The 12,213-nt window shown below is 40.2% G+C and overlaps 2 protein-coding genes across 2 annotated transcripts; one reads left to right on the top strand and one right to left on the bottom strand.

The window, feature by feature from the left end:
• Positions 1-190: 190 nt before the first annotated feature.
• rnf180 (ring finger protein 180) lies at positions 191-8,882 on the bottom strand. Its single transcript, XM_022744547.1, has 8 exons — positions 8,793-8,882; positions 7,511-7,608; positions 6,881-6,976; positions 5,432-6,193; positions 4,038-4,166; positions 3,315-3,528; positions 3,037-3,162; positions 191-1,954 (listed from the first exon to the last, which is right to left on the bottom strand). Exons 2-8 carry the CDS (start codon positions 7,565-7,567, stop codon positions 1,779-1,781), a joined length of 1,560 nt encoding a protein of 519 aa, XP_022600268.1. The 5' UTR covers positions 7,568-7,608; positions 8,793-8,882; the 3' UTR covers positions 191-1,778.
• Positions 8,883-10,219: 1,337 nt separating this feature from the next.
• On the top strand, positions 10,220-11,839 carry LOC111221198 (5-hydroxytryptamine receptor 1A-beta). The gene has a single exon (XM_022744561.1). It carries the CDS (start codon positions 10,317-10,319, stop codon positions 11,565-11,567), a length of 1,251 nt encoding a protein of 416 aa, XP_022600282.1. The 5' UTR covers positions 10,220-10,316; the 3' UTR covers positions 11,568-11,839.
• Positions 11,840-12,213: the final 374 nt, after the last annotated feature.

The following is a 12,213-nucleotide window of genomic DNA, read 5'->3' as shown; positions in this document are numbered from 1 at the left end:
TTTCTATGAAGAATTACTTGGAAAAAAAAAAATCACCCTGTCCCAGCAGACATAAGAGGTGCCCCTTCTTTCACTTACACCACTGACAAAAACAACAGAGGACCACTGTGATGAGTTCTGGGAGAAATGTGGAGAGGTGAAAAACCAGGCTTCATCATTTTGTTAAATAAAGTTGTCTATTTAGACAGATTTTTATTTGCATCAATTCACTAATGTGGTCCAATCTCGTATTACTGAGCAGTCAAACAAACAAAACAAAAGAATAATATGAAAATACTGAATCTGACCTTATATGTTTAAATAAAAAAATGCATGGGTGCACTCAAATAACACACCCGATTGCCTTTATAGTTTATTTTTAGTAAGACAATAAACTCTTTACACAATATGAATGCTGATATCTAGCTGATATATATATATTTTTTTTAAATCTAACTTCTGTGAGTCGTTTTCCTTCACTAAAAGCTTATTCCTGTCTGGCTTCCTATGAATACAGCGTACACTCACAGAGCTAAAACTGAAAATCGACTGGTTCCAGTCTCATGTTTCCCGTTGTAGACGGAAGACACAGACTGAGAAAAGGCACCGTACAGACACAAATCTGTCTGCTCTTTCTGCTCCCTGCTACTGTCAGCCTTTCAATCGATCAATCAATCAATCGATAAATCAATCGATCAATCAATCAATGCTGCTCTCTTCACTTGTTAGATATCTGGTTCCTGAGTAACCCTTTCCTTTGTAAATAACACAACATGTACACATAGAAGCAAAACTTTCTCAGCAGTGCCTCTCAATTCATCTTACCTGAATCTGAATTCTACATCATTCCACTGAACTACACTCACTAAAATACCAGACTGAAATTCTTTCAGTCGCGCTGACGCTGACGTTACAAGAGGCTGACGGATCTCACATTTTTCAAAGTTTTGTGTGTATATTGCTGAATCACTTGTGTTTTTGGTAAAGTGCTAGTTTGACTCATCCTGTCTGTGCTACACTAAAGGGACAGTGTGGGGAAATAAACTTGTTTGCTTTATTTAACAGTTAGATGAGAAGATTGTTATTAATCATATGACTGAGCTGGAGTCATTAGCATAAATACTGAAAGCAGGAGGAAGCAGGCAGCCTGGCTCTGTCTCAAACTAAAATATACACCTACCAACACCTTTAAAGCTCACTAACACTTTGAATCTTGTTTGTTGTTGGTTGGTTGGTGTGTTTTTCTGGCTCTCCCTTCTTCTAGTCTTTTAACTAAGCTAGGCTAATCTGCTCACAGCTCCAGCTCCCTATTTAAAACACCAACATGAGATCATATCAACCTTCTCATCTGACTCTGAGAGAAAGAATAATACATTTCCCCAAAACGTTGAACTATTTCTTTAAATCCCAACAACTACAGTATCAAGTTGCATTACAGTTTTTAGTCTAATAAAAACCATTACACCATTATTACCGAACAGTTCTACCACCTAAGATTTCACTAGCAAACAGCACTTTTGATGAGGTCTTCCTGATGTAGGAAGTAACAGAATTGATAGAGGACACTGCACTCTGCTTCAGGTCTTGTCCATTATTTTTGTATCTTAGGACACCTCAGAGTAAATTATTGCACTTAAAACAGGGGAAAAAAACCACCAGTGTCTCAACCACTGCTATTTCTCAGATATTTTAAACTGAAATAACAGGTTCAACTCTCCAACCCGTGAAACCACAAAAACTCATATCTGTTTAAAGAAAAAGAAGACAGATAAACCTGCATTGCGAATTCTCCAGTTTTCTCAAAAGAAGAAGTAATACATGAGGAAACAGAGGATCAAGAAAACCAGGATCCAGTTGACTGAGTGGATGTAGGCGATGACCAGGCCGATGTAAAACACCCAGGCGAGGTCCACAGCGTTGCCTCTATGGGGGAAGTACCAGCGTCTCCTTGCTGTCGCTGCCTGTCTCTGATACCCTAAAGTTAAACACATAAAATAATACTCTGTAGTCAGCATGATTAAGCAACTTGGACCATTAGGATGTTTTGGATTTCTGTGAAGTAATTCATTTGCAAATGCTACATTTCCATCCAAAGTTATTTGCTGTAAACTATCCCAAAAAGAGAAGCTGTGTGTGGGAACAAGATTTTTTGAACAGAATTAAAACAAGACAACAACAACAACAACAGCAGAGACCTGATGGCTGAATATTATGGAAGTNATGTTTTGGATTTCTGTGAAGTAATTCATTTGCAAATGCTTGCAAATGCTACATTTCCATCGTGTGGGAACAAGATTTTTTGAGGAGGATTAAAACAAGCCAGAGCTGCTAATATTAAAGGGGCTACTTGTAAGTTTTCTTTGCTGCTGAACGTGGTTTCTTGCTGGGAGCGGGAGATTGTAACTTGAGAAGACCTACAGGCTACAGTGAGTCGCTATCAGAAAGAAACGTGTANTGGTTTCTTGCTGGGAGCGGGAGATTGTAACTTGAGAAGAGCTTCAGCCATCATTGTGTTTACAAGGGTTTATAAAAAGCCCTCAGGACAGATTGGAGGCTACAGTGAGTCGCTATCAGAAAGAAACGTGTAGGGCCGGGCAAACTGTTTAGCATGCTAACTTTAGTAGAAGAAAAGACATGATAGAGACAAGAGTCAAGACTGGTGTTGCTTTCCACCACTGGAGACAGCTCTTGGTGAGTAAAGGAATTAAGTTTGATCCTGAACACGCAATGTTTCTTCTAGACTGGTAAAGTTAGCTATGTGGCATTAGCTAAATTTACAAATAGCTTTTAAAATGACCATAAAAATGACCATTTCATTTTCATCAAAACAGACTCAGGGTGAAAGCAATAACATATCTGTCTTTCTCAGTGAACAATGTTATGGCAGGGTGAGCAAACATACTTGGTTTTATTTATTTGACATCTATGTCAACCTTACATTTCATCCCTTTCCAATGTCCCGGTTACCCTGGATCCAGAGATTACAATGGAACTAGTGTCAAGACACAAGACACAAACATGCTCCTACGACCACATGACAGTTTCACAGTTTCTCACCCCATAAGGTACTGAAGTGTTTGCGACAGCTGGGCAGAGGCCATTTTGCACACGGGGCGTTCTGGAAGTTCTGCTTGCGGGTGTAGTAGATCTTTGGGAAGAAGGCCTTTGCAGTCTGGTTGAGCTCTGAGGAGGAATGAGAGCAGTACAGCGCAGTGAGTAAAACAGCAAGTCCTCACATTTCCGAAGCTGGAACCAGCAAATGTTTGTCAATATCAATTATTATCAGTAATGAGATATTTCTCAAGTGTGGTTTGGAGTCCAGGAAGAAGCTTGACCTTGGTGGAGGTCGGTGTGTGAGATGAGGGTGCGGCAGAGAGGGCAGGGCGTGTTTGTCGGTCGGTTCTTGGCGAGCGTGCGAAGACACGGCTCGCAGAAGACGTGGCCGCATGGCTTACAGCTGTACGGGCTGAAGTAGACGTCCAGACACACGGCGCAGGTGAGACCCTCTCTGTCCTCCTCCTCACTGTCCAACAGTGTCACATTCTCAGCCTGCACACAAACACATGTGCATGCTAATGTTTCATTTTCAAACTAATATACAGAATCCACATGTGGAGAACTTTATTATTTACCTAAAACTACACACTGCTTAAAACCCTACTGAATATATTAAAAGAAAATAAATTAATATTTTTTTAAAGAGTCATAACTATTTACCGTCCATAGAGATGACACATTCTTTCCTCTCACTACTTTCCATTTTCATTTGCATGTCATGTGTTTGTTTCATTTTAACTTGCACAAATAAATAAAACTCTCAGTTGCTTAATACTATCTTTATCATATAATTAACAGATAAGATACATATTGATGAAATAGTTTCCTGTTTCTCTCTAGCTTCCCTGTGTAACTCCCAAACTTTTTAATAACTGACAAATCATCCAATGATTTTTCAAGACTTGATGAGTCTGTGGAAGAGCTTGATAAGTATAGGTAGTCCTTTAAATTGCACACCTGCATGCACCCACGACATCAGGGTGAACTTTGCTCTCTCTCACCTGCTCCTGCTCCAGCTGACTGTGCAGCCATCGCTCTCTCCTCCTCTGTTTCCTCCGCAGAGTCTTCTGACGGTTCTTCTCTCTTTTGCTCAGGCTGTTTGAGGCTGGGGGGGTCACAGAGGCTTGAGGCTATGAAGGTGGTAACACACACACACACACACACACACACACACACACACACACACACACACACACACACACACACACACACACACACACACACACACACAGTCCAGTCACTGATTCAAAACCTAATTGGTTTAAGCAGCAATGATTTAACCACAGCTGCCTTATTGTTTCCTGAAGTGAACAGGGTATGAAGACATGCATTTGCATCAAACAACACCGAATAAAATAAAACAACAAACACTACACTGATGATTTGAGCCCTACCATTAGTGAAGCTCAAACGATTGAATTTGACCTGAGGGTGGAGGAAGGTAGAGGAAAGGTCATGGGGTTACTAACATCTAAAGGTTTAGCCTCTGGGCAACAGTGTCATCAGTAAATGTGATGGGAATGTGCCCGCTTATTTTTGACACAGAGACAAGTTGACCTGATGGTTGTCCCGTTGAAAAGGTCAGAAGGTCACTGTGGACAAGAAGATCTATTCTCTGGGGTTCATGAACATTCACGGCACATTTCATGGAAATCAGGTTATTACTTTTCAAGAAACCTCATGAAGGCCTCAAGAAATAAACATGTTTTTGTTCTCTTTGTTTGTACTATATATAGTTGTTTTTCTTCTACTTTTCTTCTTTTTTTTCTTTTTTTTTTACAGACTCACTTCTGCTACAGGCCATGAAAGCGCGACCCCTTTGTTGTGATATCTCTCGCGGCTTTGTAATATGCTGCCATTATTTCATCTATTTAAGGAACGCCAGGATTTCCCACAAGAAACTGTTTAGTCACAGTGAAATATCCTCATGAATCCCATCTCATGATCAATTTAGTTAGTAAAAGTCACACTGATTAAAATGTGGCATTTTCTATGTGAAATAGTACTTTATGTCATAAATGTATATACATTTTTTATGTTGTAAGTGGACGTGGTCATTGTTTCAAGTGAGAGGGCCCTCCTCGGCTATAAAACAATGCAGGACGCCCTGAATATACTGGTCCATACCGTCCCTTTATATTCTACATGGGCTACAAATTCATTATGTGTTATTTGAAATGTAATATAAAATTAGTTATAAAAAAAATGAAGAATTATGTTAATATAATGTGATAATATATCAAAATTATCATTGGCTACAGTTCTAATCAATGCTTAATGAACTTGCAACCTTTTTTTTAGACCGGTAAGTAAAAAACTGTTAATACTAATTTTATATATATAGCAAAATCTACTAATAGCTCCTATAAAGTCAATTAAAAGAGCAAAAACATACCACCATTTCCTCTTGCTGCTCAGCTACACTGTCAGAGACGGTTCGTCCTCTGAGGAAGAGGGTTGAATCAGAAACGTCCTCGTGGACAGCGGTGGTCTCTACAGAAGACCCCACATCTTCCACAGTTTGCAGCAGATGCTGATCCAGAGGTAACTGTCTCCCCCCAGGAACAAAGGAATGGAAGGCAACAGCATTGACTGAGGCTTCACCCTCTGTGTCAAGCTGCTGACTTGTGGGATATGAGACAGGTGACCGTGTAGACTCATCTGTCCCTGCTCTCCTCAAATTAAGAGCAGACTTGTTCGTAAGACTTGAAGGGCAAAAACATGAAGGCCTGAAGGTGGCATCCTCTTCCAAACTGCACCTTCTCCTATGAGAAATGCAGTACAGAGGACTGAAAGGAAATGACTGGGTGCGTTCACTGTCAGTTAGTGAATTTGAAACCTCTGCAGGGCTGATGTGTGACATGACAGCAGCACGGTTACGCTGTAAACTGTCCAGTGCAGTCCTGTTAAACTCATGCCTCTCCTCATTGTTTTGATTGCTGTCTGGTTGCAGACCAGCCTGTCCCTTCGCTGTCACCCTCCTCCTCCTCGGCTGGACGATGAGAACGTAGTGCTTATGGTCACGATCCACACGGCTTTTGTTGAGGTGAACGGCGGCCTCCTGACCACAGGGACACTTACTGCGATCAATGAAGTTGAAGCCGCCCAAACGAGCTCCGCAGTTCTGGCAGTTGAGTTTTCCTACAGTCCACTGGGTCTAGTCAGAAACCACAGATAAATAAATCAAAACAACATCTTGAAAATAAAATGTTAAATCCATTCACAGTTTTGTATGATAAAAGTAGAGTTGCAAATACTGTTTATTTTCTGTATCAATTTATCTGTTAATTATTTTTTTGATTTTTTCTTTCATCCTTAAATTGTAAGAAAATAGTGAAAATTGCCGAGCACAAGCCCAAGGTGATGTCTTCAAATGACTTGTCTTGTCTGCCCAACAATCCAAACTCACAAATATATTCTGTTTACAATGATATATAAACAGGAAAGAAGCAGCAAATGCTCACATTTCATATGCTAAATAAAAATATAAAATAAAAATGCTATAAAATAAAAAATGAAATAAAAAAAATTGGCATTTCTGCCGGATAAATGACTTAAATGTATGTATATTTTTTAAAGTTTTAAATTAAAATCCAACAAAAAATATTCTACAAAATATGACAAACGTTAAAATATTTACAGATAATAAAGCAGCTTCAGTAAATATTCAGACCACTTCATGTTTTCCACATTTTGTGCTTTAGATTTAATTTTAAATGGATATTTTTGAATGAATATTCATTTAATTAATAGAATTAAAAATATGATCACAGGTTATCCATATGTACATGAGAAAAAAAAAATACTTTTTTATTTTTTAACCTTGCTAAGCTGACATACTTACCTGGTGAACTGAGGTCAGTATCCACTCTGGCAACGTGTCAACATTCACATGCCAAATGCTGCAAATAGCACATGAGCTTTCACCTGTGGCCTCAACCTGCCTCAGTGTAAAAGACAAACAGGCGATAAGAACACTTCCCATCAGACCCAGCTTCTCTGACAGCCAATCATGTTTGTGATTGATACACAAGCTGTTATCTTTGACATTTACCAACACCCTGACAACTTCATAGACTATAATACATATATATGTATATACAGACATATAGACATATAAAAAGTGCACATTAAAATTTCCTAGAGCCTAAGGTGATGCCCTAAAATGTCTTGTTTTGTCCGACCGGCACCGCAAAACTTAGTTGCGCATGACATAAGAAAAGCAGCAGCTGGACACACAGAATGTTAAATTGTTGTTAAATGGTTTAAACAACAACAAAAATAACAGGTGATATGCTTTAAATGATTGACACACTGATTTATTGCCTCAGCAACAGCTATTACTATGAGTCAAACACTGCCAGCACAGTAGCAGCTCACTGGCCTGAGAATATATGCAAAAGTGAGTTTACAGATGAAGCAAATGTAGATCAACCATGCTAAACACATCAGATATTGAAAATTTTCCACCCACCATGGCCAAACATGTTGAGTCTATGACGCCTTTCCGACACCTTCTGCAGCGGAGCATGGTTCCCTTTCTTCAGGCAGTAAGTTTTAAGTCCATCTCCGCTGATGGTGATAATAAGCACAGTCAAGACATAAGACTGAAAACCCACCTGCACCAGCATACACTGTGTTAGGAGTGACACTGTCTTGGCTAAAGTCCTCACAGATTTAGACTGAATTCAGAAAGGAAAAACAACAATTGTCAAAAACTCTAAGCTCAGCATAATCAGCCATATATACTGTATACTAGAAATACTCACATACTATAATTTGTATCAAATTCTTTCTTTTGCCAAACTCTCTGCATGTAGTGTGTAATGACGCCAAGAGAAACTAAGTAAAAAAAGTTCAAACATAGACCTATGTTACATAAAATCTCAGGCTTAAGAGTTGATAAACTTTTTACAAGAATTATAATAAGAGAGACTATTGCAGTGAGGCACTTAATTACATATTAAGTAACATGATGCTGTGCACTGTAAGATCAAGTTTACAGTATATTAATGTGGCATTTTTTTTTAGAGTGAAGCTCTTTAGAATGCTGTTTAGACCAGAACAGGAAATGCTTGTATTTTAAACAAATACAATTGTTAAATTCATCGAGAAAGTGCTAAACACTACTCATATGAATAAAATATGTGGCCACCTGAACATAACAGTCAAATGTGATTGATGAACAAGTCATTCCAAAACCAAGGGCATTAATATGCCGCTAAAAAAACACGGTTTCTACACAACTTCTAGGGCCTGGCTGCAGGGATTTGCTCGCACTTAGCCACAACAGCATTAGTGAGGTCCAGCACTGATGCTGGGTGAGGAGGACTGAGCTCCTGGGCACTGTCATGTTGAAACTGCTACAGAGTTGGACTGTCAACTGTGTAATATATGGTATTCTGTATTATTTTTTGACTGGAATTTTAGATGCAAAGCCTGCTGACCCTGGGCTATGAGGCTATAAAGAGAAATATATTTGTTTACAGGTGTTGATTCTGTAGCAGGTTGAGAGGATTTCCCGTCTGTTTCAGTGTTCAAACCACAGCTGCGAAATTACTGTTTAATTTTCTCATGTTGAAGCACGTACAACAGCCAATACTAACAGTGGCAGAATAAAAACTATTTAATGTTAGCTTTTAGCTCTGTCAACAAGAGGCTCTCTTGTGGCGTTTAAATCTTAAAATAACATCCTGCACATAATGACAAAACTCATATTGACAATATTAATATTTTTACGCCATACACACGCCTACCTGAAAGTTCGGCATTGTTCAAGGAGTGTAGCAAAGAAGAAAACCACGGAAAACCTGTGCAAAACAAGAAAGTTACACTGGCTTTCCGGTTTAAAGTAGGCTGTGACGTCACAGAATGTGGGAGATTACGGAAAGTGGTATAGACCAAAAACCATGCGCTTGCGCGCAGCACAGTTTAAAGGGTCAGTACCCCGAGATTCTACAAAAGAAAAGAAAAAAAAGGACAAGAAAAGAAAAGAAAAGAGAAGAAAAGAAAAGAAAAGAAAAGAAGACTTCTGCCGCCACCTCTGTAAACTCTTTGATTATGGGTCAAACCATAATATATTACTGTACTGAAATTAATATGTCAACCTCCTGATCAGTCCTAAATTTACCCAAAAGCAATACAACTTTTTGCCCCTGCAGCCCAGTTTAATCCGAGAAGCTAAAGAGAATTGATCAGATTGTTATTAATAAGAAGTGTCATATTTAATTTTTATCAACAAAAACAGTCAGTCCCAATTTCTCACACTTTTTCTGTGAACATAATAATACCAATGAAATCATATTTTTTTATTTGGTCCAAATAAAAATAAATTAAATGTATTTATTTGATTTACAATTACTAAAAATATTAAAGATCAGTCATTTTATAACTGTTATGAAAGCGGACTATCACCAGGTGGCAGTGTCACACCTGACTGCCCCGGTGCAGTGATCAAAGCTGCTGAGAAAAGAAGAGAAGAGAAGAGAAGAGAAGAGAAGAGAAGAGAAGAGAAGAGAAGAGAAGAGAAGAGAAGAAAATAGAATAGAATAGAATAGAATAGAATAAGCCTGACGTCTCATGTAAAGGTTACTGTAATGATAGTCAAACAGTTTTGGGAATATGCCAACGAGATGCAATCAAATCATTAATTTCTTTTAATTTTGGTACGTTTTAACTTCGCAAACTGTACATGCTGATTATAGTAGTTCCACAATGAGGCTATTGATGTGCTTGTCCTATTAAAACAACTAGGCATAAAAGTTTGTTTTTTTATTGTGAGGTTTCCTTTATTCTTTAATAGAAAAACACTGCAGATTACTTCACTAACATCAAGTGTCCTTTGACTGGAATCTTTCAAAAGCTGCATTAGAAACTGATCTGATTTCTCACCGAAATGCCAAAATCCACTTCAATTCTTTAGAAAAGAAAAAGAAAAGAATATCATTTTGAATTGCCTTTCAGTCAGAAGATCATAAAACTATATGTAAAGTTATTATAGGCTGTTTATTGAATAACTCCGACGTCTTCAGTACCTGAGCTTCCGACTAAACATACACTAACAGTCAGACTCTGTTACATCCTCACGGACAAGTGACGCATTTTCCATCATCGGTATAAATACTCAGCATCATTCTCAGGCTGCAGCCGAGACTCGCAGTTCAGACCCTCTCTGCAGCAAACAGACCCCACTATGCGCTCTGCAGAGAGCGACGGTGTCATGCGCACCGGGCTGTCCAGCAAGTAACCGAAGCTCTCCAAACACATCGAGTTTAACAACAATGGAGGTCACAAACAACACGACAACCTGGACACAGTTTGACAACCTTTCCAACATATCCCCCAACCCTGAGGACGAGGAGGTGAAGCTGAGTTATCAAGTGGTCACATCTTTCCTGCTTGGCGCGCTCATCCTGTGCGCAATATTTGGGAACGCGTGCGTTGTCGCAGCCATCGCCTTGGAGCGGACTCTCCAGAATGTGGCCAACTACCTGATCGGTTCTCTGGCTGTCACCGACCTGATGGTGTCGGTGCTAGTGCTGCCCATGGCGGCGCTTTACCAGGTCTTAAACCGATGGACTCTCGGGCAGGTTCCATGCGACATCTTCATCTCTCTGGATGTGTTGTGCTGCACCTCGTCCATCCTGCACCTGTGCGCCATCGCTCTGGACAGATACTGGGCCATAACAGAGCCCATAGACTACATGAAGAAGAGGACGCCGAGGAGAGCCGCGGTCCTCATCAGTGTCACCTGGCTCGTCGGATTCTCCATCTCAGTGCCGCCAATGCTGATCATGCGCTCCCAGCCCAACAGCATGGCAGAGGACAGGGCGAACCCCAAGCAGTGTCAGATCAGGCAAGACCCCTGGTACACAATATACTCCACATTTGGGGCTTTTTACATCCCGTTGACGCTCATGCTGGTTTTATACGGGCGGATATTCAAAGCAGCGAGGTTTCGGATCAGGAGGACGGTGCGTAAAACGGAGAAGAAGAAAGTGTCCGACTCCTGTTTGGCGTTATCCCCGGCGCTCTTCCACAAAAAGACTCCCGGAGACGCGCAGGGCAAGAGCTGGAAAAGGAGCGTGGAGCCCCGGCCGCTGCCGAGCGTCAACGGCGCGGTGAAACACGCGGAGGACGGCGAGTCTCTGGAGATCATCGAAGTTCACAGCAACTCCAAAGGCAACCTGCCGCTGCCCAACACCCCGAGCTCCGTGCCGCTGTTCGAAAGCAGGCACGAGAAGGCGACCGAGGCGAAGCGGAAGATTGCGCTGGCACGGGAGCGCAAAACAGTGAAGACTCTGGGCATCATCATGGGCACCTTTATCCTCTGCTGGCTTCCCTTCTTCATCGTCGCTCTGGTCAAGCCTTTTTGCCAAGAGTCGTGCTACATTCCCCGCTGGCTGGAGGATGTCATAAACTGGCTGGGCTACTCCAACTCTCTACTCAACCCCATCATTTACGCGTACTTCAACAAAGACTTCCAGAGCGCTTTCAAGAAAATCATCAAGTGTCATTTCTGCAGACCGTGAGGGTTTCAGTTTTTGTGGTTTTGAGGTTTGAGTTAAAGACATCCAGGTGAACAGAGAGGAGCGGCCCTAAAAACCAACGGCTCATTAAAGAGGCACACATAGATTGTTCTGAACAAAGAATGATGCTTAAACTGATCAGAGGGCTCCTACTGATTACTGTTGATAATCACCATCCTTAAATATTCCCAGAGATGTCTGTAGCCTATGCATAGATGAAGCTGTGATTGTTTTGATTGAAGCTCCATGTTCCTCATCATGTTCTGTCATGTTCAATAAAGAGATCATTTTTTTAAATAATTGTTCTGAAGTCATGTTTGTGTGCACATTCAAGCTTTTTAAATTCTACATCCCAGAACTAAATTCTTTGTAAGAGAAGTGCCAAAAAAATCAGAAAGAGGTGAACGTGCGTCTCCTGTGGCTAAAGACTCAGTCAACACAAAATGAAACAATAACAATTTTGATTATTAATGAATCATTGAAGTCATTTATCTTAACTCTATAAATTGAATATTTTCTATCAATTGTTTTTTTTACTGTTGGCTGGACAAAACAAGCAATCTGCAGATGTCACCTTTGACTCTTGGAAATTGAGATTAGTCAATTGGAAAAAAAAGACTTATACATAATGAAGAAAAAAACAGTAGGT

This window comes from Seriola dumerili, unplaced genomic scaffold (genome assembly GCF_002260705.1).
Source record: "Seriola dumerili isolate Sdu_G_001 unplaced genomic scaffold, Sdu_1.0 BDQW01000081.1, whole genome shotgun sequence".
In the NCBI taxonomy this organism is placed as follows: Eukaryota; Metazoa; Chordata; class Actinopteri; order Carangiformes; family Carangidae; genus Seriola; species Seriola dumerili.
Note: the sequence above shows the minus strand (reverse complement) of the source record. Positions and strands in the feature narration are given on the sequence as shown.

Coding starts and splice junctions, on each gene's coding strand:
- rnf180 (XM_022744547.1), bottom strand. CDS start 7,567: ATGCTCCGCTGCAGAAGGTGTCGGAAAGGCGTCATAGACTCAACATGT. Junction 6,977..7,510: donor ACTCAACATGTTTGGCCATG/GTGGGTGGAAAA, acceptor ACACTGAGGCAG/GTTGAGGCCACAGGTGAAAG. Junction 1,955..3,036: donor ACACTTCAGTACCTTATGGG/GTGAGAAACTGT, acceptor GTTTAACTTTAG/GGTATCAGAGACAGGCAGCG.
- LOC111221198 (XM_022744561.1), top strand. CDS start 10,317: ATGGAGGTCACAAACAACACGACAACCTGGACACAGTTTGACAACCTT.